The 22,607-nt window shown below is 48.6% G+C and overlaps 1 protein-coding gene across 2 annotated transcripts in view; it reads right to left on the reverse strand.

Moving 5' to 3' along the window:
- Positions 1–22,607, reverse strand: part of FAM171A1 (family with sequence similarity 171 member A1) — a 135,133-nt gene that overhangs the window by 22,718 nt on the left and 89,808 nt on the right. Inside the window, exons 4-5 of one of the 2 annotated variants that reach the window (XM_043563563.1) lie at positions 14,975–15,133; positions 10,292–10,468 (exon numbers count right to left, since the gene is read on the reverse strand). In XM_043563563.1, coding sequence (XP_043419498.1) covers positions 10,292–10,468; positions 14,975–15,133 — 336 coding nt within the window. The remainder of the gene's footprint in view (positions 1–10,291; positions 10,469–14,974; positions 15,134–22,607) is intronic. The other variant, XM_043563564.1, reaches the window with a different exon arrangement.

Genomic DNA, 22,607 nt, shown 5'->3' on the forward strand with positions numbered 1-22,607 from the left:
TTTCTATAGCAACCCACACACACTCTGCAGGCCGTGTTTTGGGAAGGCAGTTAAAACTGGATTCTACAACGTAGCTCCGCTTAGAAGATGCTTTTATTTCTGTCGTCTCATTAGAATGAGCGTATTCAAAGCCAGTAACCCAAGTTACCATTAAATAGCAGAAACTCATCACCTACAGGATCCGGAATGTTGATTTCTGTGCCAGTCAATGTCAGTCAGTCACTTGAAATCCAAACCACTGACCTGGTTTGCATGCTCAGAAGTGACCATTCCCCAGGGCAACGAGTCAGATCACGGTCTGACAACCCGGAACACGGGACAGCCATCTGCTGTCCCACTTATAGGCGAGAGAGTAAATGCCTGCAAAAGCGAGCTGACATAATCATCTCCCATTGCCCAGAAAGCCTCCGCTAAGATGCATTCACCATGACCAATGACACTTCGTTTGCCAGACCGGCGAAGGAAAACTGCTTTCTTCCAAGGACAAAGTGCGCCCCAGCACATATGGATGAGAACGCGTGTCTGTCTACGTTAGCCCGTCCCCCTGACACAGGCATTGTTCTATTTTCCAACAGAAAGTTAGAAGATCATAAGCGAAGGAAATCCGCTAATTCCCCCAAAGAAAGACTTAGGCTCACTACACAGTCCTCCCTTGCAACACAATCAAGTGCATTTTAACACAACATGTTCAGTTGCTGCATGTAAATGCAGCCGAGGTATAATTCTAGCATATCGCAAGTTGCACTTCTAAAAAAGACCATTTTTATGGAGAGCGCATATAACAATGGCCCAGTTCATACTGCTCTGACTGACTAAACAAAATCCAACTTTACTTATGCTCTAAGAGAGTGCTGATCTATTAGGTCACCCTCTGATGAACTGTGTGGGTTGAAGCATGGAGATGCTAATGTTCATGGAAAAATTTTCGCCTGTTCCAAAAGGGAGGGGGAAAAAAAAAGGCAATCGCAGCCATTAAAAAAAGAAAAAGAAGGCCACAGTGATAAATGGTGACACCAAACACTGACGGCACTCTAATAATGGTGTTTGAAAGGGAGCACTGATTGGTCTTTGTCCTAAGAGTAAACTAAGTTATCTGGCAGTCCTGGATTGGAGTATTTGAGTTAGTGTCAAAATGCAGATGTATTTTTCAAATAGAAGTCCCACGGGACTAAAAACAACGTCATCTTTCTTTACGGAGTTTGAAGTCTTGCCCTATAACGAGCTGTTACCCCTCTGAGCATCCATACGCCCTCCTGGCAAAATGCTGGAGGGCTACCCGGACAGCAGCAAGTACTGTGGCCACACCAGTCACCCCACTTTGGCCCTGCAGAGCGTACAATCTACTCGCATTTTCTAAAAATTTTTTAACGTTTACTTATTTTTGAGAGAGCGAGCGAGTGAGCATGAGCAGGGGAGGGGCAGAGGGAGAGAGGAGACACAGAATCTGAAGCAGGTTTCAGGCTCTGTGCTGACAGCTCGACGTGGGGCTCGAACTCATGAACTGTGAGATCATGACCTGAGCCGAAGTCAGACGCTTAACTGACCTAACCGCCCAGGCGCCCTGAATCTACTTGCATTCTAACACTAAAATGGTAAGAGCTTCCCTGTTAATGCCTTTTAGATCAAGGAATCACAACAGTCTTCTGTGTAAGTCAGACAAGTAAGTATTTTCAGTTTGTGGGGACATCCAGTCTCTGTCACAACTACTCAACCCTCCAGTGTGATGAGATAGCACTCGTGCAGACCATACAGAAACGGGTATGCTTATTCTCCAGTATCTTAGTCTCTTTGGGCTGCTATAAAAAAATAACAAACTGAGTGGCTTATGAGTTAGAGATATTCATGGCTCATAGCTCTGGAGGCTGGGAAGTCCAAGATCAAGGTGCTGTAAGAATCAATGTCTCCTGAAACCCTGCTTCCTGGTTCAAAGATGGCGTCTTCTTGCTGTGTCCTTACAGGTTGGAAGGGATGAGGGAACTCTCTGGGGTCTCTTTTATAAGCACATTAGTCCCATTCATGAGGGTTCCACCCTCATGATCTAATCACCCCCTTTTAAAGGCTCCACTTCCAAACACACTGCAGTTTAGGATTTTGACATATGAATTTTGGGGAGGGGGAATACAAACATTCTGTCCATAGCATCCAATAAAACTTTATTGAGGGTTGTTTACATTTGAATTTCATGTAATTTTCATGTGTCATGAGATACTTTCCTTCTTTAGATTCTTTCTTAAATCATCTAAAAATGTAAAAACCATTCTTAGCTTTGCAACATGTTGTCTGCCGGCCCTGATTTGGGTGAACAATTCTTTTTTTTTTTTTTTAATTTTTTTTAATGTTTGTTTATTTTTGAGAGAGAGACAGAGTGCGAGCAAGGGAGGGGCAGAGAGAGAGGGAGACAGAGAATCCGAAGCAGGCTCCAGGCTCTGAGCTGTCAGCACAGAGCCCGACGCGGGCCTCGAACTCACAAACTGTGAGATCATGACCTGAGCCGAAGCCGGACGCTTAACTGACTCAGCCACCCAGGCGCCCCAATTATTTGTAATGGATTCACAGATTGTTGTATGTGGCTGTTTGACTGTTTGGAACTACAGTTACTTTGATTTACTTCAAAAGCAGATACTTTAAAGTGCTAAAATGGTTTGGAGTGATTCTTGTGTTTGAATTAATCATAAGTAGCTGCTAATTAGTAAGTAGTGTTAGATGCTTAAGATGTGTTCCTACTTTTTTCCTGATCTGGTAATACAGTCTTGGAACTTTTCATTTAACCAAGATAACTTAATTTCTTTTTTTTTTTTTTTTTTCAATGTTTATTTATTTTTGGGACAGAGAGAGACAGAGCATGAACGGGGGAGGGGCAGAGAGAGAGGGAGACACAGAATCGGAAACAGGCTCCAGGCTCCGAGCCATCAGCCCAGAGCCCGACGCGGGGCTCGAACTCACAGACCGCGAGATCGTGACCTGGCTGAAGTCGGACGCTTAACCGACTGCGCCACCCAGGCGCCCCAAGATAACTTAATTTCTTAAAAAAAATTGTTTTAACGTTTATTCATTTCTGAGAGACAGAGACGGACCGCTAGAGGGGGAGAGGCAGAGAGAGAGGGAGATACAGAACTCAAAGCAGGCTCCAGGCTCTGAGCTGTCAGCACAGAGCCCGACGCAGGGCTCGAACTCAGAAGCCGTGAGATTGTGACCTGAGCCGAAGTCGGGTGCTTAACTGACTGAGCTACCCAGGCGTCCAGAGATAACTTAGTTTCTACTTAAAGAATGATATTATTGACTAAACATAACAAAATAAAAACCTTAATAGTAAAGGAAAAAACAGTAGAAAAAACAACAACCTTATGAAATATGTAGCTTCTCCTGAGTTGAGGAAGTTGAAGAGAACATGGTTTCTTTGAAATGTCCATCCAATCTTAAGGTTTTCAGAAAACGTATTTTAATTCATTTGATTATTTTTGAATGACTATCCAAACGTTGGCTTTTCTGTGTACACATACAATCTGTTATAACCAGGAATTTGGCAGTTATGCTTTTTGCAGTAGATGCTAGGTTAAAAAGATCATTTAGACATGAATAGACACTTCTCCAAGGAAGACATCCAGATGGCCAACCGACACATGAAAAATTGCTCCACATCACTCATCATCAGGGAAATACAAATCAAAACCACAATGAGATACCACTTTACACCTGTCAGAATGGCTCACATTAACAACTCCGTCAACAACAGAGGTTGGCGAGGATGCAGAGAAAGAGGATCTCTTTTGCACTGCTGGTGGCAATGCAAGCTGGTGCAGCCACTCTGGAAAACAATATGGAGGTTCCTCAAAAAAGTAAAAATAGAACTACCCTATGACCCAGCAATTGCACTACTAGGCATTTATCCACGGGATACAGGTGTGCTGTTTCGAAGGGACACATGCACCCCCTTGTTTATAGCAGCACTATCAACAATAGCCAAAGTATGGAAAGAGCCCAAATGCCCATTGATGGATGAATGGATAAAGAAAATATGGTATATATATGTGTATATATATATATATATGTGTGTATATATATATGTATATACATATGTATATACATACACACACACACACACACACACACACAATGGAGTATTACTCGGCAATCAAAAAGAATGAAATCTTGCCATTTGCAACTACGTGGATGGAACTGGAGGGTATTATGCTAAGTGAAATTAGTCAGAGAAAGACAAAAATCATATGACTTCACTCATAGAAGGACTTTAAGAGACAAAACAGATGAACATAAGGGAAGGGAAACAAAAATAATATAAAATAGGGAGGGGGACAAAACAGAAGGGACTTATAAATATGGAGAACAAACTAAGGGTTGCGGGAGGGGGGATGGGCTAAATGGGTAAGGGGCATTAAGGAATCTACTCCTGAAATCATTGTTTCACTATATGCTAATTTGGATGTAAATTTTAAAAAATAAAAAATAAAATTAAAAAAAAAATAAAGGAAACAGATCAATTATCCAACAAGAATTCCCAATGGCAGAAGGCTCAATGCTGTGGGGATTATTCCCAGAAACCGGATATCTTACATCTCAGAGGCTGCATAACAATGTGCATTTCTTCGTTTTCATGGACTCCTGTAATCGTATTAATTTCCTGTTGCTCCTATAATAAGTGACCACAGCCTTGGGGGCTTAAAACAACACAACTGTATTCTCTTACAGTTCTGAAAGTCAAGTCTGAAGTCAGTTTCACTGAGCTGAAGGCAAGGTGTCAGAAGGGCGGGCTCCATCTGGGGGCTCTGAGGGGAAAAACCTGTTTCCTTGGCTTATGGCCCCTTCCTCCGTATTAAAGTATGTTGCTCTAATCTCTGCTTCCACTATCAGGTTCCCATGTCCTCTAGTTCTGATTCCTCCTGGCTCCCTCAGAAGGACCAGTGATCACAGTGTCTCTCTCTCTATGTATGTATACCATTGTTGTCTATGTATATAGCCATCTCTCTCTCTCTTTTTAAACAAGTTATTCTACCTCTCTTTTTTTAAAGTTTATTTATTTTGTGCGAGAGAGAAAGTGCAAGTGGGGAAGGGGCGGAGAGAGAGAGGGACAGAGAAAGAATCCCAAGCAGGCTCTGCACTGTCAGCACAGAGCCCGAAGCAGGGCTTGAATTCATGAACTGTGAGATCATGACCTGAGCTGAAGTTGGACGCTTAACCGACTGAGTCACCCAGGCGCCCCAGTCATCTTTTTTTTTTTTTTTAAGAAGTTATCCTACCTCTTTTTCTTAAGTTTACTTATTTTGAGAGACAGAGAGAGGGAAAAAGTGCAGGTGGGGTAGGGGCGGAGAGAGAGGGGGAGAGAGAGAATTCCAAGCAGGCTCCGCACTGTCAGCACAGAGCCCGACGTGGGGCTCGAACTCATAAGATTGTGACCCGAGCCGAAGTGGGATGCATAATCGACTGAGGCCCCCAGGCGCCCCTGTATGTAGTCATCTCAAGTACAAATGTTGTATCAGAGTCTACTAAACTGCCCTGATAACCAAGAAACTACAAGGCCCCATCCCCATGCATTTCTAGTGTCACTGCAATATACACACTGTAACTGAGAGGGGGCTACGTTACTGTTTAGGGGACGGACAGAGGGACTGCAAAACTGAGATCCTGCTCATGGGATGTGAGAAGTTACACCGTCACAGCGAAGCACACCCGGGGGTAGGGTGAACAGTCCGGCGGGGGAGCAACGGTGGGCGTGCAGAAGACGGCGCTGGAAGTGAGGCCGAATGACCGGCAGAGCTGGCTCTGATGACACCGTTGAGCCGCTGTGCCGGGAGGAGGGCGGACTGCTTCACCGTGAGTAGCTGAGAGACCATCTCACGAGGGGAAGTGATCCATGCTTTCAAAGTTTCTTCTAATGTTTATTTTTGAGGGAACACAAGTGGGGGCGGGGCAGGGTGAGAGGGGGACAGAGGATCCAAAGCAGGCCCTGTGCTGACAGGCTGACAGCAGCGAGCCCGATGTGGGGCTCGAGTTCACGAACAGCGAGATCATGGCTTCAGCCGAAGTCGGGATGCTCAACCGAATGAGCCCCCCAGGCGCCCCTAAAAGATAACCCAAACAGCGATACACAAGAGCTAGTGGAGGGACGCAGAGGCGGAAGGCAGGCAGACTCTTGCTGGAATAGGTCAAAGAAGTGGGAAGAGTCTGAACCAAGGCGGAAGTGACACAGAGAAGGAGGGGAGAGGGGAAGGTTGAGAAACGCTGATGTGACAGCAACAGGACTTTGGAAGGGACCACACATGGCTGCAGGCGGAGAGGTGAAGCAAAAGAATAAAGTGGGGATAACTCCGAGGTTTCTACTTCGATGGTCTGGTGCGTGATACCCTTAATCAAGAGAGGAAACGCAGGAACGAAGAGGTTTAAATGCTGGAGTGAGGGCAGTGGATGTGCTCAATTTGAGGCATGTCGGACCTGAGGGTCCTAAGGCACATCCACCAGCCAATGTCTAATGGAAGGTCAGGAACAGAGAGCAGAGAACAGACTTGGGTGCACAGGGGGCTGTGGAAGTGTGTGAAGTGATTAGATGCCCCAGCAAGTGATACGAGGTAAGCTGGGAGCTGGGCGTAGGGCGTAGGCCAGCGGCCAGCAGACGAGGATGACCCAGGGGGACACTGAGTCAGACAGCCAACAGAGGAGAGCCCTTCACAGAGGAACAGAAGCCACCAAACGCTGCAGAGACACTGAAGGAAGTCACCTGCCTTGTCACGCAGCTGCTGGTGACCTCAGTGACATTTGTTTCCAGAGAGTGGGCAGCAGAAGCGGGACTGCGGCGGGTTGAGGAAGCCGCATGTGGAGAGCAATCCTTTGAGAGATCTGGGCTAAGGGGAAATCTGGGAAAGCGGTTTGGGAGGCACGGCCCGTGAAAGCCTACAGAACAGGAAGCCTTCTGCTGACTTTATAAACCCTTAGGGAGTCCTTGCTATGTCCCAGGCAGTGTACTATACTTCTCACAGACATTAACTCATTTAGTCCTTGGCGTGGTTCATTTTTTGTGTCAGCTCAGCTAGGCCATGGTCTCAAGATACTCGGTCAAACACGTATGGAAGTTGCCGTGAAGGCATTTTTAAAATGAGATTAACATAAAAAATAAAATGCGATTAACATATAAATCAGGAGGCTGAGTGAAGCAGATTACTCTTCATAAGGTGGGCGGGCCTCATCTAGTAAGTTGAAGGCACTAAGAAAAAGACTGAGCTCCCTTGAGGAAGAGATTCTGCCAGCAGACTACCTTCGGGCTCAAACTGCAACATCAACTCTTCTCTGGGTCTCCAGCCTGCTGGCCCACCCTGCAGATTTTGGACTTGTCCGCCTCCACAAATCTAGTTGCCCCTGCCTTGAAATAAATCCCTCTCGTTCCTTTTTTTGGGGTACACACACATATCCTATTGGTTCTGTTTCTCTGGAGAACTCTGATACGCCCTTTGTAACAATATGAGGTACTATTATTACCAACCCCATGTCACAGTTGAGGCAACTATGGCCCAGAGACGTGAAGTAACTCGCCCCAGGGGCACACAGCCAGTGGGTAGCTGAGCTGGAATCCCAATCCAGGGTGTCCCCAGAGCCCTGGCTCTTAAGCACATGCCATGCTGCTGCTCCCGGGCACATTTGGGGCCAACTGGGAGGTCCGGGGAGAGAAGCAGAATATAAAAGGGAATAGGAGCCCCGACAAAAGCATGTCTTGCACAAATGAGAAAACAGGCATGGTGATTCGCTCCAAGTGGGACCTACAGCTTTACAAGGAGCAGAACCAGGCTTTCAGGAGACGGAATACAAGCTGTCTCCCTTCTGCTTGCTACTTTCTCCTGTGGTCTTCTGAGATTCTCTCAGTCACACCCCTCCCGATCTGTCTTCTCCTGGGAGGCGCAGGGCTCCTTACGACCTGACCTTCATCACAGAGCCTCAAAAAGTCACTACACTGTGGAGAACACACATCAGCGGTTAGCACGTCTGTCCCAGTGCAGGATATGTTACTGCAGTGGCACCACCCATTCCTCAACATCAAGTTTAGTACGTCTGGGAAAATCAGTGAATTCCACACAAATAATTATGGCGCCTGTTAGTAGTTATTTGGAAAGCAAAGCAAAACGAAACAAAACCCCACCAAACCCTGAATACCCAACGGGCGTTTATTTTCAAATATAAATTCCCAGAACTCTAATTTGACTACTCAAGGAAAGAGGTTATCTTTGAAAACACATTTGATATCAACCATCGACCCCTGCTAAGAACCGAAGGGGTACAGGAATGCAGGTGGTATGAAAATCTAAGCACACGAGTGCGTGTGCCCATCATGTCGTGATGATCGTCAAATGTGAAACTTCCCAGAGAAAAATGTGAAAACATGTATTAAAAGCTTTAGAATTTTGGACTTATTTACTTATTTATTGAATTTGAGAAGGGTGGGGAGAGGGACAGAGGGAAAGAGAGAGAATTCCAAGCAGGCTACACCCTCGGCACAGAGCCTGACGTGGGGCTCGATTCCATGACCCTGGGATCATGACCTGAGCCAAAACCAAGAGTCAGATGCTCAACTGACCAAACCAGCCAGGGACCCCTGGCACTCCTAGAATTTTATACACGTTAAAAAAAAAATTTTTTTTTTCAACGTTTATTTATTTTTGGGACAGAGAGAGACAGAGCATGAACAGAGGAGGGGCAGAGAGAGAGGGAGACACAGAATCGGAAACAGGCTCCAGGCTCCGAGCCATCAGCCCAGAGCCTGACGCGAGGCTCAAACTCACGGACCGCGAGATCGTGACCTGGCTGAAGTCGGACACTTAACCGACTGCACCACCCAGGCGCCCCCAAAAAAATTTTTTTAAGTACGTTCCGTGTCCAACATGGAGCTTGAACTCACCACCCTGAGATCAAGAGTTGTATGCTCCACCCGACTGAGCCACCCAGGTGCCCCGTCCCCATGCATGTTTTTAATCCAACAGCTCCACCTCCTCTAAAACATTATCCTGTGGAAATAATCATGGCCGTGCCTAAAGATTTAGCTACAGAGATATTTATCACAGCACCGGTAAGAATAGTAATGTTTTCTCCAGTTACAGGGTAGGGAGCAACCAAAGTATGACACATCCACATAATGAAATGCTATGCAATCATCAATTTTGACATTGCAGAGTAACAGCTGATGCCACGGAAAGATGTTTATGATATACAAGCGATTCTTAAAAGCAAGTTATAGAGGAGTACCTAGCATATAATCTCGTTTCTCTTAAAAATCTATTTTGTGGAAGCCAACCTTTCTGAGAGGACCCCAGTGATCCCCACCTCCCGGTGTCTACACGCCTGTGCCGTCTGCCCCACATAGTACCAGCACCGGGCTCCGTGACCAACGGTGCACGGAAAGAAGCGATGGTTTGTCATTTTCACATGAGGCTATAGAAGACTGTTGACTTCTGCTTTGCCCACTTGTGTTTCTGTATTTTTATTTTATTTTGTTTTTCCTCTGGATCATTGGCTCCAGTGAAAGCAAGTGCCCATGTTGTGGGCCGCCCTGTGGAGAGACCCACATGGCAAGGAACTGAGGGCTCTGGCCAGCAGCTAGTGAGGAGCTAAGGCCTGCAAAACACCCGTGAGTGAGACTGGACGTGCAGTCACTAGCAACGCACCCCCCCTCCCCCCGCCCTCCAGACGGCTACCTTGTTGGAGAACCCGACCCAGAACCACCCAGCTAGTTGTGTCTGGATTCCTGACCCTCTCGACATGTGACGCAGGAGATGTGCACGGTTGTTGAAAGCCGCTACGTTTTAGGGCAATTTGTTAAGCAGCAATAGATACCGAACACGTGTGTGCATGGCAAAATGACCAGAAGGATATAATCCCAAATGCTATTCGTGTTTTTTCTCTAGGTGGTGGTATTGTGGGTAATTTTTATTTTCTCTTCTGGTGTGTTGTTGGCAGTGTTTTTCCTTTTTCATGAAACAGAAAACCACATGACCACGAGGGATCAGAGAACCCAGAGCATAAAATGATAAAGATCAGGGGAGCCAATTTTAGCTCTAATATCCTTTAAAGATTCAAGTAAACTGACTTAAATGTACACACAGAAACAAAAACAACCCTCCCAAGAGGTGCCTGCCTGGCACACTGGAGTAAGCTTCACCTACCAGAAACCATGCGATACGCTGTGGGCAGCAGAATTCGGTAACTTCAAGGAAAGGAGACTTGCACAGATATCTTAAAAGGAAAAATCAAACAGGAATGAAGTCACCTGCTAGCCAATCACTGGAGTCTTGCTTACCCAGCTTCTGGTCAAATCGCCACGCCGCGACATAGGCATTGTGCCTCAGACTGCTCTGGGTGGCCAGGGGCACGGTGACATAAATGGGGCCGTCCACCAGCACTGGCGTTCCATCACTGCTGAGCAAGTGGACACTGACGGCCGTGACTGGGGTCAGGTCATACCTGGTGCCGTTTCCTGGAAGCAAGAGGGAGTATCCATCAGGTGCACAGAAGGGCCCTATGTGGGGCTGCCGCAAACGTTTGCGAGAAAATAGCAACATCTAACCATTCACCGAGTACCTCCTATGTGCCAGGGACTAGACGGAGCACTTTACGTGTATAAAATCCTCACCACTTTATATGTACAGATACCTCACCACGGCTCCATAAGGTAAGTAACATCCACATTTTACACACAGAGAAACCGGCCCAGAGAGGGGAGAAATGGGAACTGGCCCCAAGGGCATGGTGGGCTCTGGGATCGAAGCTCTCAGGTTTGCTGCCTCTAACTACTGAGCTTTGCTTTCAGAAAGGGCCTCGAAAGGAAGAGACTCCTCTGTGGTGTCAGAGTAGGGTAAGTGTAGAAATCCCTGAAATCAACCCCCGCACAAAGTGAGACCCACACACGTTAATGACTTGGCAGATCGCCATAATGAAACCAAATGTTTTACATTAGAGGCTGCTTTCAAAAAGAAGGGGGGGGGGCTGTTTTTTCAAGGAGTGCCTCAAAATATTAACTTACTTGTACTCAAAGCACCCTACTGAAAGCTCGGCCTTGAAAGATTTAGGAGTTAATTTTAGGTGCCACTGTTATTTTGATCTGCTTAAAAGGAATTTAACATGCCAATTATTCTACATCAGGGGCCTTTTCTCCAAGCCAAGCCTTTAACGACTGCCTACTTTATACATAAATTAGGGACTGCTGAGGACAGCGATATTATATTTATATACTTAAGCGATCCATCGTAGAGCAATTTTTCTGCAGTGAAATATAATATCACACAAAATGTTTACGTCGTAATTTTAAATCTTGAGCACAATGACAAACGCACAGTGATAAAAAAATTTAAGCTCCATTAGAATATAATCTATAGGATTTCTTATTAAGCTGCTTACATAGGTTATCTACCCATCAACTACCTGAGCTAATGCAAACCACCACTTAGGACTAGATGTAAACATTTAGAGCAACTGTAGTGAATTTTAGAGTTTTCAACACAAGTGATGGCCAAACCCTTTGTAGAGCAAATTACATATAGGTCACAACAGCACTACCTTCTACGATTTATGGCCATCTGTTTGTCATTGAAGGGACGGGCACGGTAATAGGAATTTTGTCAAAAGGTCCATGTTGGAATCCCAGGCTCAAGTTCTGAAACCTTTTAGTCTGGCCTTTTCTCTTTAGGGCACAGAGAGCCAAAACCCAGAATTTACGATATTTCTGGTCAAAATATCTGCTGGGATGAGACCTAAAGCAGTGCCAAGTGTCCACAGGGGACGTGGAGGCAAAGCCGGGTCTACAGTGTAGCTCCCCAGGTTCTGTTAGACCCTCTGGATGGGACAGAACTGCAAGCAAAGAGAAATTAAGTAACTTACTAGACTCTGTATAAACAACTTATCGATAACGTTTTCAAACCCGGAAGTGCTGCTTTCAGCAAACCCGAGGCAGGAGAGGGAAGCAGCAGGGAGGGCAGGAACGCCTTTCAGACTCATCATCCAGCCTTTCCTCCCACTTAACTCTGCCTCCTGATCCCCATTCATCACCTTTCAATCCTCCCTTCCTATTTTCTTGCACATTCCCGGCCCAGGGAGCCGGGTTCTAGTCCCAGAGGCACCACTAGCTGTATCTGTGGCCTCAGGCAGGCTACTCTGCTCCTCTGGGATTTGTTTTCCTTATCTGCGTTATCTGGACTAGATGCTTTACCTAGGAGTCGAGGGAAAGAAACAGGCTCAGCTCTAAATTCAGAAGTAATCACAGCATCGCACAAAAGGGCTTATTAATTTAAAGTTACATACATTAGGTTCTGGAGATTTAATGTTCTTTGAAAAGTTCTCTGTTCGAAGACCCAGCAGGCAGCTGTACCTGCTTTCTCAGTGCTCCGCTCAATGCCCACTCCTATCCCACGCCTTCCAAAATACCCTCCCTTGTATCCTCCCACTTTCTTTATTCTGGAACGATCCATACTTTGAAGGAATCCATTGTTTCTGTTCCAGCCCTTGTTATAAGACTGCAACTCTACAGGAAACACTGAGTTCTGTATACAGTGAGGACTTTCCTTCTTGTTCCCTCTTGATGTTACCAGGCTGCTGTCACGTCTGAATAAAGACAGGTGTCAGGCAAAGGCAGCAGGGGGAGGGGGCAGCACCACTGGACCAAGCTTAGGAGGCCCCGGACTCATCCCTTCTAATATGAGGGGTTTCGCTCAAATAGCATCTCGGGTTCTGCCTGGCTTTGCATCCTGCTACCAACTTCACTGGGTGTTAGTCATTCTACTGACACCTCCCTGTCTTCCTAGAGTTACTAGCGGAAGTCGTTTCTTGAGAACCGCTTGGGAATGTCAGAACCGTTGTGTGCAAGAAATCTCTTAGCAACCAGAGTGGGGACTGTGATTCTCTGAAGGTGCAGTGTCTATGGCCTGTGCAAGGAGGCTGCCCCATGTGACGCCAGGACGCTATGGAGCAGGTGGACATGGCTGGACAATGGGGAAGTGGCCCAAATCTCTCCGTGGCCAGGTTTCTCTATTGACGACTCTGGAAACCCCTTCTGAACCGGACAGTGTCCTCTGAACGAGGACACTCCGGGGAGACCAGCCTGAAGAACATTCTCCAATCCCATCTGTGGGCTCCATGCACTTTTGCTGAACTCTCGTGACGACCTGCCACCTTACCCTGGCGTGCGTGGGCCAGGCCGTCACACAAAGCCGTAATCTCTTAGATGCATTTTATCAAACAGGAGGGAGGCAGGCAAGCAACCGTGGGGAAGAAGAGAGGCTGTGCACGATGTGAAACTGGACACAGGCACCTGGCTGATGAGATGTCGGGGTGCTAAGCGGACCCCATGTGCCCACGCCCTCCTGGGCTGTGAGCCAGCACACCGCCTTTCCCGGCGGGGCTCAGGCAAGGTCTGATTCTTCCCACATCAAGTATTAGTTATTTCAGTGGGAAGAGGGTGCACGTAACCTTCTAAGGCCTTCTTTCTTCCCCCCCTTGAAATAACAGTCATTTTAAAATAAAACAAACTCCTCTAAAATCAATAGTCCTATGTCTCTGTGTTCTTCTCCCTTGCCCATCGTCTCGGATTTCATAATTTATTCAAGAGCTCTTGGAAACGGGGCACAGAAAAATTAGTGAGCTCTGAGGAATGAGGTCGCCCCTCCAAGTTAGGGTTTTATGCTTGTGCATCATTTATTGGGGAGACTGGGTACAGGGTTCTTGATGGTCTCAAATCATACGTTTTCCTGTTCCGTGAAATACTACTTTCTCTTAGGCCTGTAAGTCAACATTCTCTCCCAGTAATGCTTACTCAGAGTGGCTACCACACATTTTTATCTGATGGCCAATTACAGATGCATTAATTGCACCTTCATACAAAAATTAAAGTATGAAGAAACATTTCTGAAGGCAGGTTCCACAGACGGACAGGTGCCACAAAAGCGAGTAACAAATCACCAGGTCATCTTGATCGGTCCCCAGAAATCTGTCAGCATTCTACAGAATGGATCAGATGCTGCACGTGTAAAAAGCTTTTTCAGAAGGACCCAAGATCCGCTTATGCAAAGCCCTAGACAGTTCAGTGAAATTCAATAGAAGCGTTTCTGGGAAATGCAGTCACCTCCTCACCTAGCAGGATTTAACCCAGAACAGCCTCTGGTTTTCGCGTCAGAAGTGTGGGGAAAACAAGAGGGGATACAAGAAATGATTCAGGACTTCAGAGTCTGCTGCTTTCCATTCACTAGGACTAGGGGCCATGTTAGTGCCCAGTGCACTGTTGGCTGAGAACCAGTCTTTTACTGACAAGGAATTATTACATATTTTCCAACTGGTGGTTTTTGGTGTCTCTGATTTTTTTTAGCTCTGTGTGTCATGCGGGCATAGGGTGACATTGACGGAGCTCACGCAGAGGTCTGTCAGGAGAGGATTCAAGTCAACTTCAAAGCCTGGCCACTGTTTGTCAAGTCCAGGCAGAGGGAACAGCATGGAGGATGGGCAGAGGTGAGAACACGCTGGATGTGTACAGACGGAGGCGAGCAGAGGCTCCCATTCCAAAATGCTCCCGATCCTAGAAATGGCAGCCCCCTCGTCCCCACTCTCGGCACCAGACCAGTGCCACCTCCCCTCCCCACTGTGACACATGGGTGGGCGGGCTGCATCCTGCAGGCTCCAGGGGTCAGTGGGGACGAGGGGCAGAGAGCCCCTCACTCGGACCTTACCCTTGGAAAAACACGAACACAACAATTTCAGTGGAAAGCACGTCTCTGAAATCTACCAGAGGGGAGGTCAGAAGGTACAGGAGGCAGAATGACTGAGGGAGACAAAGTCATTAAAATACACCGCAGCAGTGTAGACCGGATTCCTTAACTAACAGTTTCAGCACACTTGAACTTCCCGGCTTCGGTTCTTTCATTTGGTACGAATCCTCCCCGCCCCACGGAAAAATCCAAACACGGAAGCCCCAGCTGAGCAGGGGAGAGACTCAGGTTACCTGTTCCATTCCCGTCTAGTCCTCGCAAGTAGGGAAAGCTGTCCACCTCGGACGGGGAGCTGGCGGCAGTGAGGAAAGCCGTCAGGTCACTGTAGCTGGTGTTCTCAGGCAACCGCAGAGCTCTCCTCTGGAAGTGAACGCGAGGCTGTGGCCGGGCACCTGCAGAAATGGACTTCTGAGTTACCTCCCGAAGGGGCAGTAAATCTAAGGAAACCAGGAAGTGCTTCTCCACGTTTTGGCACGCCTCCTCCCCCCCCCCCCACCGCGGCTCCTCCCCTCCCCCATTCACGGCAGGGCGCAAAGATGTGACAACATGCTATTATGGGGACAGGAATAATAGCCCATTGTCACATTTGTTTTGACACAGGATGTTATTTGGGTTTTTAACAAAAAGCTTTCCTAAGTCCCATTTGTGAGCAAGCTTTTCACTGCCCAGCGTGTGCCTATGGATGGGGATAACGTTTTGGGAAAGGAAGTCCACATGAGGGAAAGGAGTAGACGACAATTCATCTCTTTACATAAACAAAGCAAGAGATACCCTTTGATCCCGTTATGCACGCCTCCTTCATCTGGCAAAATCTGGCTTAACTCCACACACCACACAGCAGCAGAGCAAAGGGAATTAAGTGTGCAGCCTGGACAAGAATTACTAACAAGAGCCCAACAGTACCGAACCCCCTTCGGTGGAAGCTGCCACGTGCTATCCGGGCTCTGCCTGCAGGGTGCACAGCTTATGTCGAGAATTTTGGGATGAGACACCCTTGAGTGGAGTGGAGGTGCTGTGCCTCCGTCACACCCAGCTCCTGGGTGCAGAAGGACGGGGTGGCCCCACTCAGAAGGCTACCCTGTGACAGCATCTGCAGTTCGACTGTGCTCCACACGCTGTTTTGATCGCAAAGCCTGAACCCGTGTTCACCTAATGGCTCTGGTGATAGTCGCAAGATGTCAAGGTGCTAAGTCGTCCTTAAGGTGCAAAAACATCCTTAAGACAAAAAGTAACCGAAGTGGGAATGATAGCACCTTACCAATGAAAGTGCACACTCGTGCGGATTCAAAGAGTGATTCCTCAAAAGCAGTGATCCACCCTGGTGCTCGGGTCACTGCATAGCCTGCCCAGGGCTTGAGGTTTCCCCCACGGTCGGCTGGGGGCTCCCCCCGCCACAGTCCATGACTATCAGGCACCACAGCCCTGCCCTGAGTGGGCAGTCTTTATCCCGACTCCAGGGTTCCTTTTAACCCTGGATCAGAAACTTTCCAGTGGGGAATAAGCTTATCCGAAAGGGTTCTAGCATAAGGGAGTTTTAGAGCTCAAAGGATCAACTAGTCCACATCTCTCTTCTACAAGTGAGGCCACAGAAGCCCAACGGGTGTGAAGTCTCGGGGAGGCTGTCTGGAGCGTGCACAACCAAGGTGGCCGAGAGCCAGATGCTCTCCATACCTCCTGAACATCACTAGTTACAGGTCTCGGATGACTGGTGTGCACTCCATGAAACACAAGCCCCGCTCTAGGGCCCGCGGGAGCCAGAGGCCCAAAGTCATGACTCCTCTGTCTTCAGTCACCTCCGCTGAAGGCAACTGGACCCACATGCAGTGCTGTTTCAACCACCATTGCCTCTCTGTACCCCTACAACCTGTGGCGAGGCACCAGCATCCAAGTATCTGTCTCTGTTCACTCCCAGCTCTGCTCAGTCTGGTCTCTTCCTTTGATTTCACAGAAGACTGATGTCTTCTGCCTGTCACCTCCTTGGTCTGCACAGAGTGCCGACACCTCGCGTCCCCCAGGAGCACCCCACGCCCAGCAAGGAGCACTCTGCTTCCCTGATCTCCTCCCCCCCCTCCCCCCCCCCGCTGCACTCAGAGATGGAAAGTCAAAGGCAACGCTTCTTTTCTCGGCTCTTCACCCCCAACTACAGAACATCATTTGCTGCTCCTATCGTGTGGTTTTCAATGGGAGCGAACTTTCTGAGACCTTTACTTCCCTTTCTCCACTGTCCTTCATCTAAACAATGCTGCCGGCTGCCTGTCTGGGTTTCACGCAGTGGGGGAAACAAAGAACTTGCAAATACGCAGAGAAGGGTGTCTCAAGTGTGACAGGGCAAAGAGAGACTTGTCTTCATGAGGGCTGAGGAAGAGCAGGGTGAGATCCACATGCAGCTTTCCACGCCTCGGGAATAGCCGCTGTAAGATGGGAAGGCTGAGATTTTTGCAAAGGCTCCTCCGGCTGGAAGGAAGAGAAATCTCTTCAAGCTAGACCAAGGGAAAAGGGCGGCTGCTAAAAGGTGAAGGGGGAATCAGACTGACGCCATCATGGGGACTGGCCGGAACTTGGGAGACTCCAGACCCCACTGCACCCTAGCTCTCAGGGGCCACTGGCTGTCTCTCCAGCCTGCCCCTCCTGTCTCCCTTCCTCTCTCCCTCACCCCTCCCTCTAACAGGCACGCAGCCTTCTCATGTTCTCTGACACATCTTGCCTTTCAGTGGGAGATGCGTCTCAGTCCCCTCCCCACCTCTCCTCCCCACCCTCCCCTTCCTTTTTTGTGCCAGAGAACTTGGTCACTGGCCAGACATCTGGGGTCTAACTGCTGTGGCTGCCGGGTGTGGGGCACAGACAGGTGATGCCTGGGGAAGGTTTACTAGAAGGGGGTGTGGCCTGTCCAGCCCATTGGACACACGCTGTGAGCAGCATGACACGGACACCTGTCTGCTGAGGGACTGAACACACTTCCCGACACAGAGCAAAGGCCAGACCTCTGCCTGCTGACATGACCAAAGAAATACGGGAGGAGGGAGTTATGTTAAGGGTCGAAGTTACTCTAAGCCTCGGTGTAAATGAAATACAAGTGTCTGCGTGGGGTTGGGGGAGCGGTCATGACCTCAGGCCCATCTTCCTGTATTAGCGCTGCTAGATTTCTGTAATTCCAGGTCGCAGTGTGATGGGCTGGGGACTGGGGAGGGACAGAAGGGGACAGGACTGGGTAGGTCTTCTCCAGATGCCTCTCCCACATTCTCTACAATAGTGGTTTTTCAAACTTTCTCTGTTCTTCTCAAACTCTGTGTGATATTCCTTGGATGCTCCCGGCTACCCAAGAACAAAGGAAAGGGGCTTAAGTGCTTGCCACCGTAATATGGGAAAGTAAGGCAAAGGGAAAATTAAATTCCCTTACTGCCTACAGCCCATTGACAAGTCCTTGAGACCGGCAGAGTGACCTCCCTCTAGGAGCTCAGCTGCCTCAAGGATGACACTTTGCTGGGGGCAAAAGAGAACCTTAGTTTAACACCATCCCAACCTCCAGGATGCTATAAGTCAACTTCCTTGATCTCAACTCCCCCAAGATATATGCTGGCAATCATGCCCCAAGCTTATGGGCCCCTGATAAACATCTGTAGGGTCTCATGACTTGAGGCTTTATAAATGGTAATAAATGATATTTCCCTAGCAACAGCTGGCCCCTCAAGGTCCTGGAAACCTTGCTTCCAAAATTCCTCAGAGACTTACTCTATCCCTGACCCCCTCCCAACCTGAGGGTATATAATCAGTTACCTGTCACGACCCCAGTGCAGCTCTTCCTGCCCACGGGTCCTGTTCTGTGCTTTAATAAAATCACCTTTTTCGCACCAAAGACGTCTTCAAGAATTCTTTCTTGGTGGCCGGCTCCGGACCACCCCATTGTCACCCTAAAACTTGATCACGTGTTACCGAAACTGCTGGGGCCACCCCTCCTGTCTTCCCTCTTCTCTTGTCCCTTCTGTCCCCCGTCTCCTCCACAGTCAGCCCAAGCCTCTAGCCTGCCTTCTGTGTGTCATACAGCAAGACTTGCACAGCCAACTAATCTTGCCTCCGTCCATCATCTTTCTCTACAGGCTTTTCCTCCACAACCAACAAATACACCCGTCTCTTCCTCATCTAGAAAAATAACACCGAAACATGACCTTAATGCCGTGACCCCCAAAAGCGAAGGCCTCCTCTCCGTCCACCCAACGCCCAGCGATCTGGCTTTTACTTACAACACACACTGCGCTCGTTAATGTCAATGGACAACTGTATAATCTGCGAACCCGTGACCACTTCTCAGCCTTCCTCCTCGCTGACCTCTTCACAATGGTCAACACTGTGGCTGTTGACCCGCCCAGGAACCCCTCCTGCTTGGCATTTGTGCTCCTGGGCTCTGGTCTCTCCAGAGTCAGCCGGCTTTTTCCTCTGCAAGTGCGTTTTTTTTTTTTTTTTTTAAATCTCCTCCCACCTCCGGATGAAACAGTTCCTAAGGGGCTGCCTTCAGCTGCCTCCGTAGTAGTTTCTGGGCTCTCTCCTCACTGACTCCCCTCCACGGTGGCCTCCCTGTCCGCCCCATGTCTGCATTTCCTCTGCCTTCCAGACACCTCCACCTGGATGCCCCACAGGCGCATCAACACCATCACTTACTTCCTCTTCCATCTAACACCCCCTACCCCATTCTGCCCAAGACCCAGCTTTGCTTCCAGGACGCCATCATTTTCCCTTTCTATTATTCTGCGCATGCATTCCCTGCCAGGACTGGCCAGTCTCCTTCCCAACATTTCCAGCAACGCTGTCTCCTCCTTCTCAGCCCCCACCCTGCATTACCCTGCCTTACCCCTTGCCTTAACTGTGCTCCAGCCTGACCACCTTTTTCCCACTTCGTTTACGGATACGTGGACTTTTCTAAAGGCACTCCGGTCACATCCCTTCTCAGCCCAGAGACCTTCAACGGATCTCCACCACTTGGTAAATTAATGATGGCAGTGACAATTACAGACCAATGCAGACCCCAATTACTATGCTTCTCGTCCTGTGACAGGTAGAGTTCAGTGCTTTAGAATGTACATAGTTCTTCTATACACATTATTGCACTTACTGTTTACAACAGTCCTGTGAAGGAAGAACCCTCTCTGCTTTCCGAGTGAGGCTAAGTGACTTGTCCACAGGCATCCCGTTAGTAAGAGACAGAAAGGAATTCTTGCAGTCCTGGCTTCTGTTCCCCCCCGCTTCTGTTCCCCCCCTAGTTCACCACGCCTACCTCGGAAGAGATGCTGGACTTCCTGACAACTGGCTCTCACCTTCTGGCCACGTGGGACTTCCTGGCTCTGTGCTTCCACACGTGCTCATGTCTCTTCTCCACAGTCTCTACCTGCATGTCCCACGCGTCATCCAAGATGTGCCCTACAGGCCACCTCTTCTGTGGAGACGTTCTTGATCACACCCCAACCTCTAAACGCTACGTGTATCTGTCTCCAGCACTGATCTCTCACTGTGCCCTGGATTAGGTTTTTTTTTTTTTAATGTTTTATTTTTATTTTTGAAGGAGAGAGAGAGACAGAGCGTGAGCAGGGGAGGGGCAGAGAGAGAGGGAGCCACAGAATCCAAAGCAGGCTCCAGGCTCTGCCATCAGCACAAAGCCCGACGCGGGGCTCGCACCCACAAACTGTCAAACTGTGAGATCATGACGTGGGCCGAAGTCGGACGCTTAACCGACTGAGCCACCCAGGCGCCCCTAATTAGGTTTATCCGTGAAGGTGTACATCTCCCTAAGCAGAGCCACCATGACAACAGAACATGGAGCAGTGGAGTCACTCAATCTACACTTCAGTCTTTCTTCTACCACCTTCTAGCTGAGTGACCTTGGGCTTCAGGTTGTTTAACTTTCAAATGGGTATGAATGACGCCCATCTCATATGGTGGTTGCTGTGATGCCTAGATCACAACACACACATATATGATGCCCAGTGGTGCCTCCGGGTGCGTAACAGGTGCAGGATGAACATTAATTTCCCGCCTCCCCTCCCCTGCAGACCTGACCTGACCTGTTCGGAGGAGGGTGCAGATGTGGGTAGAAGCTGAAGGAGGAAGGTGGGTTATTAAACATTTATTTATTTTTGGGACAGAGAGAGACAGAGCATGAACGGGGGAGGGGCAGAGAGAGAGGGAGACACAGAATCGGAAACAGGCTCCAGGCTCTGAGCCATCAGCCCAGAGCCTGACGCGGGGCTCGAACTCACAGGCCGCGAGATCGTGACCTGGCTGAAGTCGGACGCTTAACCGACTGCGCCACCCAGGCGCCCCGGAAGGTGGGTTATTAAGGGCTTCTCTAAAGTCTGGGGTTTAGGGAGCTGAGGGAGAGCGGGAGGAGAACTACAGAGGGAGGGAGGCGCGAAGAGGAGATAAGAGGTGGGACCCTGTGCTCGAGGAGGGGCTCCTGGTGGGGGAGGGACCACAGCAGGCACATCAGGAGGGTCAGAGAAAAGTCACCCCGCCATCCTCCCCTGGTGGCCTCTCTTCTCGGTGCAAGGTCATTGCCAGGAGGAGGGGTAGGGAGGTAGGCGGGGCATGGACGCGGTGGGCGGGGCATGGACGCGGTGGGCGGGGCTTCCAGCAGCGCCCTAGGAACCAGGAGGGAGCCGGTGCTGAGGGTGTGGCCATGAGCAGTGGCGCATCTTCATGACACCTTCTTATAGACGTCCTCACATACAGAGTCGACGAGATGCCCCACTTGTGAGACAGCATGAAGGTCTGCTGGACGCTGTGGGAGCCAGAGCCGCAGGCCAACTGCCGGTCTTGTCCCCAGATTCCAACACCACCATCATTACCGTCCACGCCTGATCATTAATCATCTTGAGATTTAAACGTTAGAAACATCACTGATCCCCTCCCCACAGGCTTCTGTGTGAATGTGCTCCTCGGAAAAGTACACGACACACTCAAAGGAAATAATTCTTTAAAAAAAAATTTTTTTTAATGTTCATTTTTGAGAGAGACACGGCACAAGTGGGGGAGGGGCAGAGAGAGAGGGAGACACAGAATCCGAAGCAGGCTCCAGGCTCTGAGCTGTCAGCACAGAGCCCAATGCGGGGCTCGAACCCACGAACCGTGAGATCATGACCTGAGCGGAAGTCAGATGCTTAATGGACTGAGCCCCTCAAAGAAAATAATTCTTATAAAATAATCTGTAAGTGTTCTCTCTTGTCATTCACTTCCCATCTCATTGCAAAGTCTGAATGCAATTTGCAAGCATTTCTGTGACAAGGAGCACATTTTCAGACAGTCTATGGTGCAGAAAACTCTAGAGTTAACCAATTACTAAGTTGGCCCTTCCCCTTCACCACATTGTTATCGTGAGACTGCTCCAGGCTTTCTTTATAAAACAATGTCACCAATAAAACACAATCACTTGCCTTACTTTTTAAATGAAAGTCACTGCTAAGGACTGTTCCATTGAAAACGTGCATGTATTATGCACTTCCTGTGTCTGAAGCTAGTCTGATGACAGAATAGTGTTTGGGTGTGTATGGTCAGAATTTAAAGACCATACCTACAGAGAAGAAAACAAGTGGGAGGTCTTTTTATTTTTCTAGGAAACCTCTCATTTCCCATGAGTTTATGCTACTTTGCTTGGGTGCAAACAAAACAACAAAACAAAACAAAACGTCAACTGAAGCATGAAGCATCCAACTAATGAGAACAGCGGGGCTCCTTCCCTCCTCTCCTGTTTTCATCTCCACCTAGTGACCTTCATTCTTCCAAAGCTTTTACTTTAGTGTCACATAAAGCCAAACAACGGGCATCATCACCCAGGGCTATGCACGTAACATGTTCGAACTGTCACCGTGCTACCTGCCTTTT

This window comes from Prionailurus bengalensis, chromosome B4, assembly GCF_016509475.1.
Source record: "Prionailurus bengalensis isolate Pbe53 chromosome B4, Fcat_Pben_1.1_paternal_pri, whole genome shotgun sequence".
In the NCBI taxonomy this organism is placed as follows: domain Eukaryota; kingdom Metazoa; phylum Chordata; class Mammalia; order Carnivora; family Felidae; genus Prionailurus; species Prionailurus bengalensis.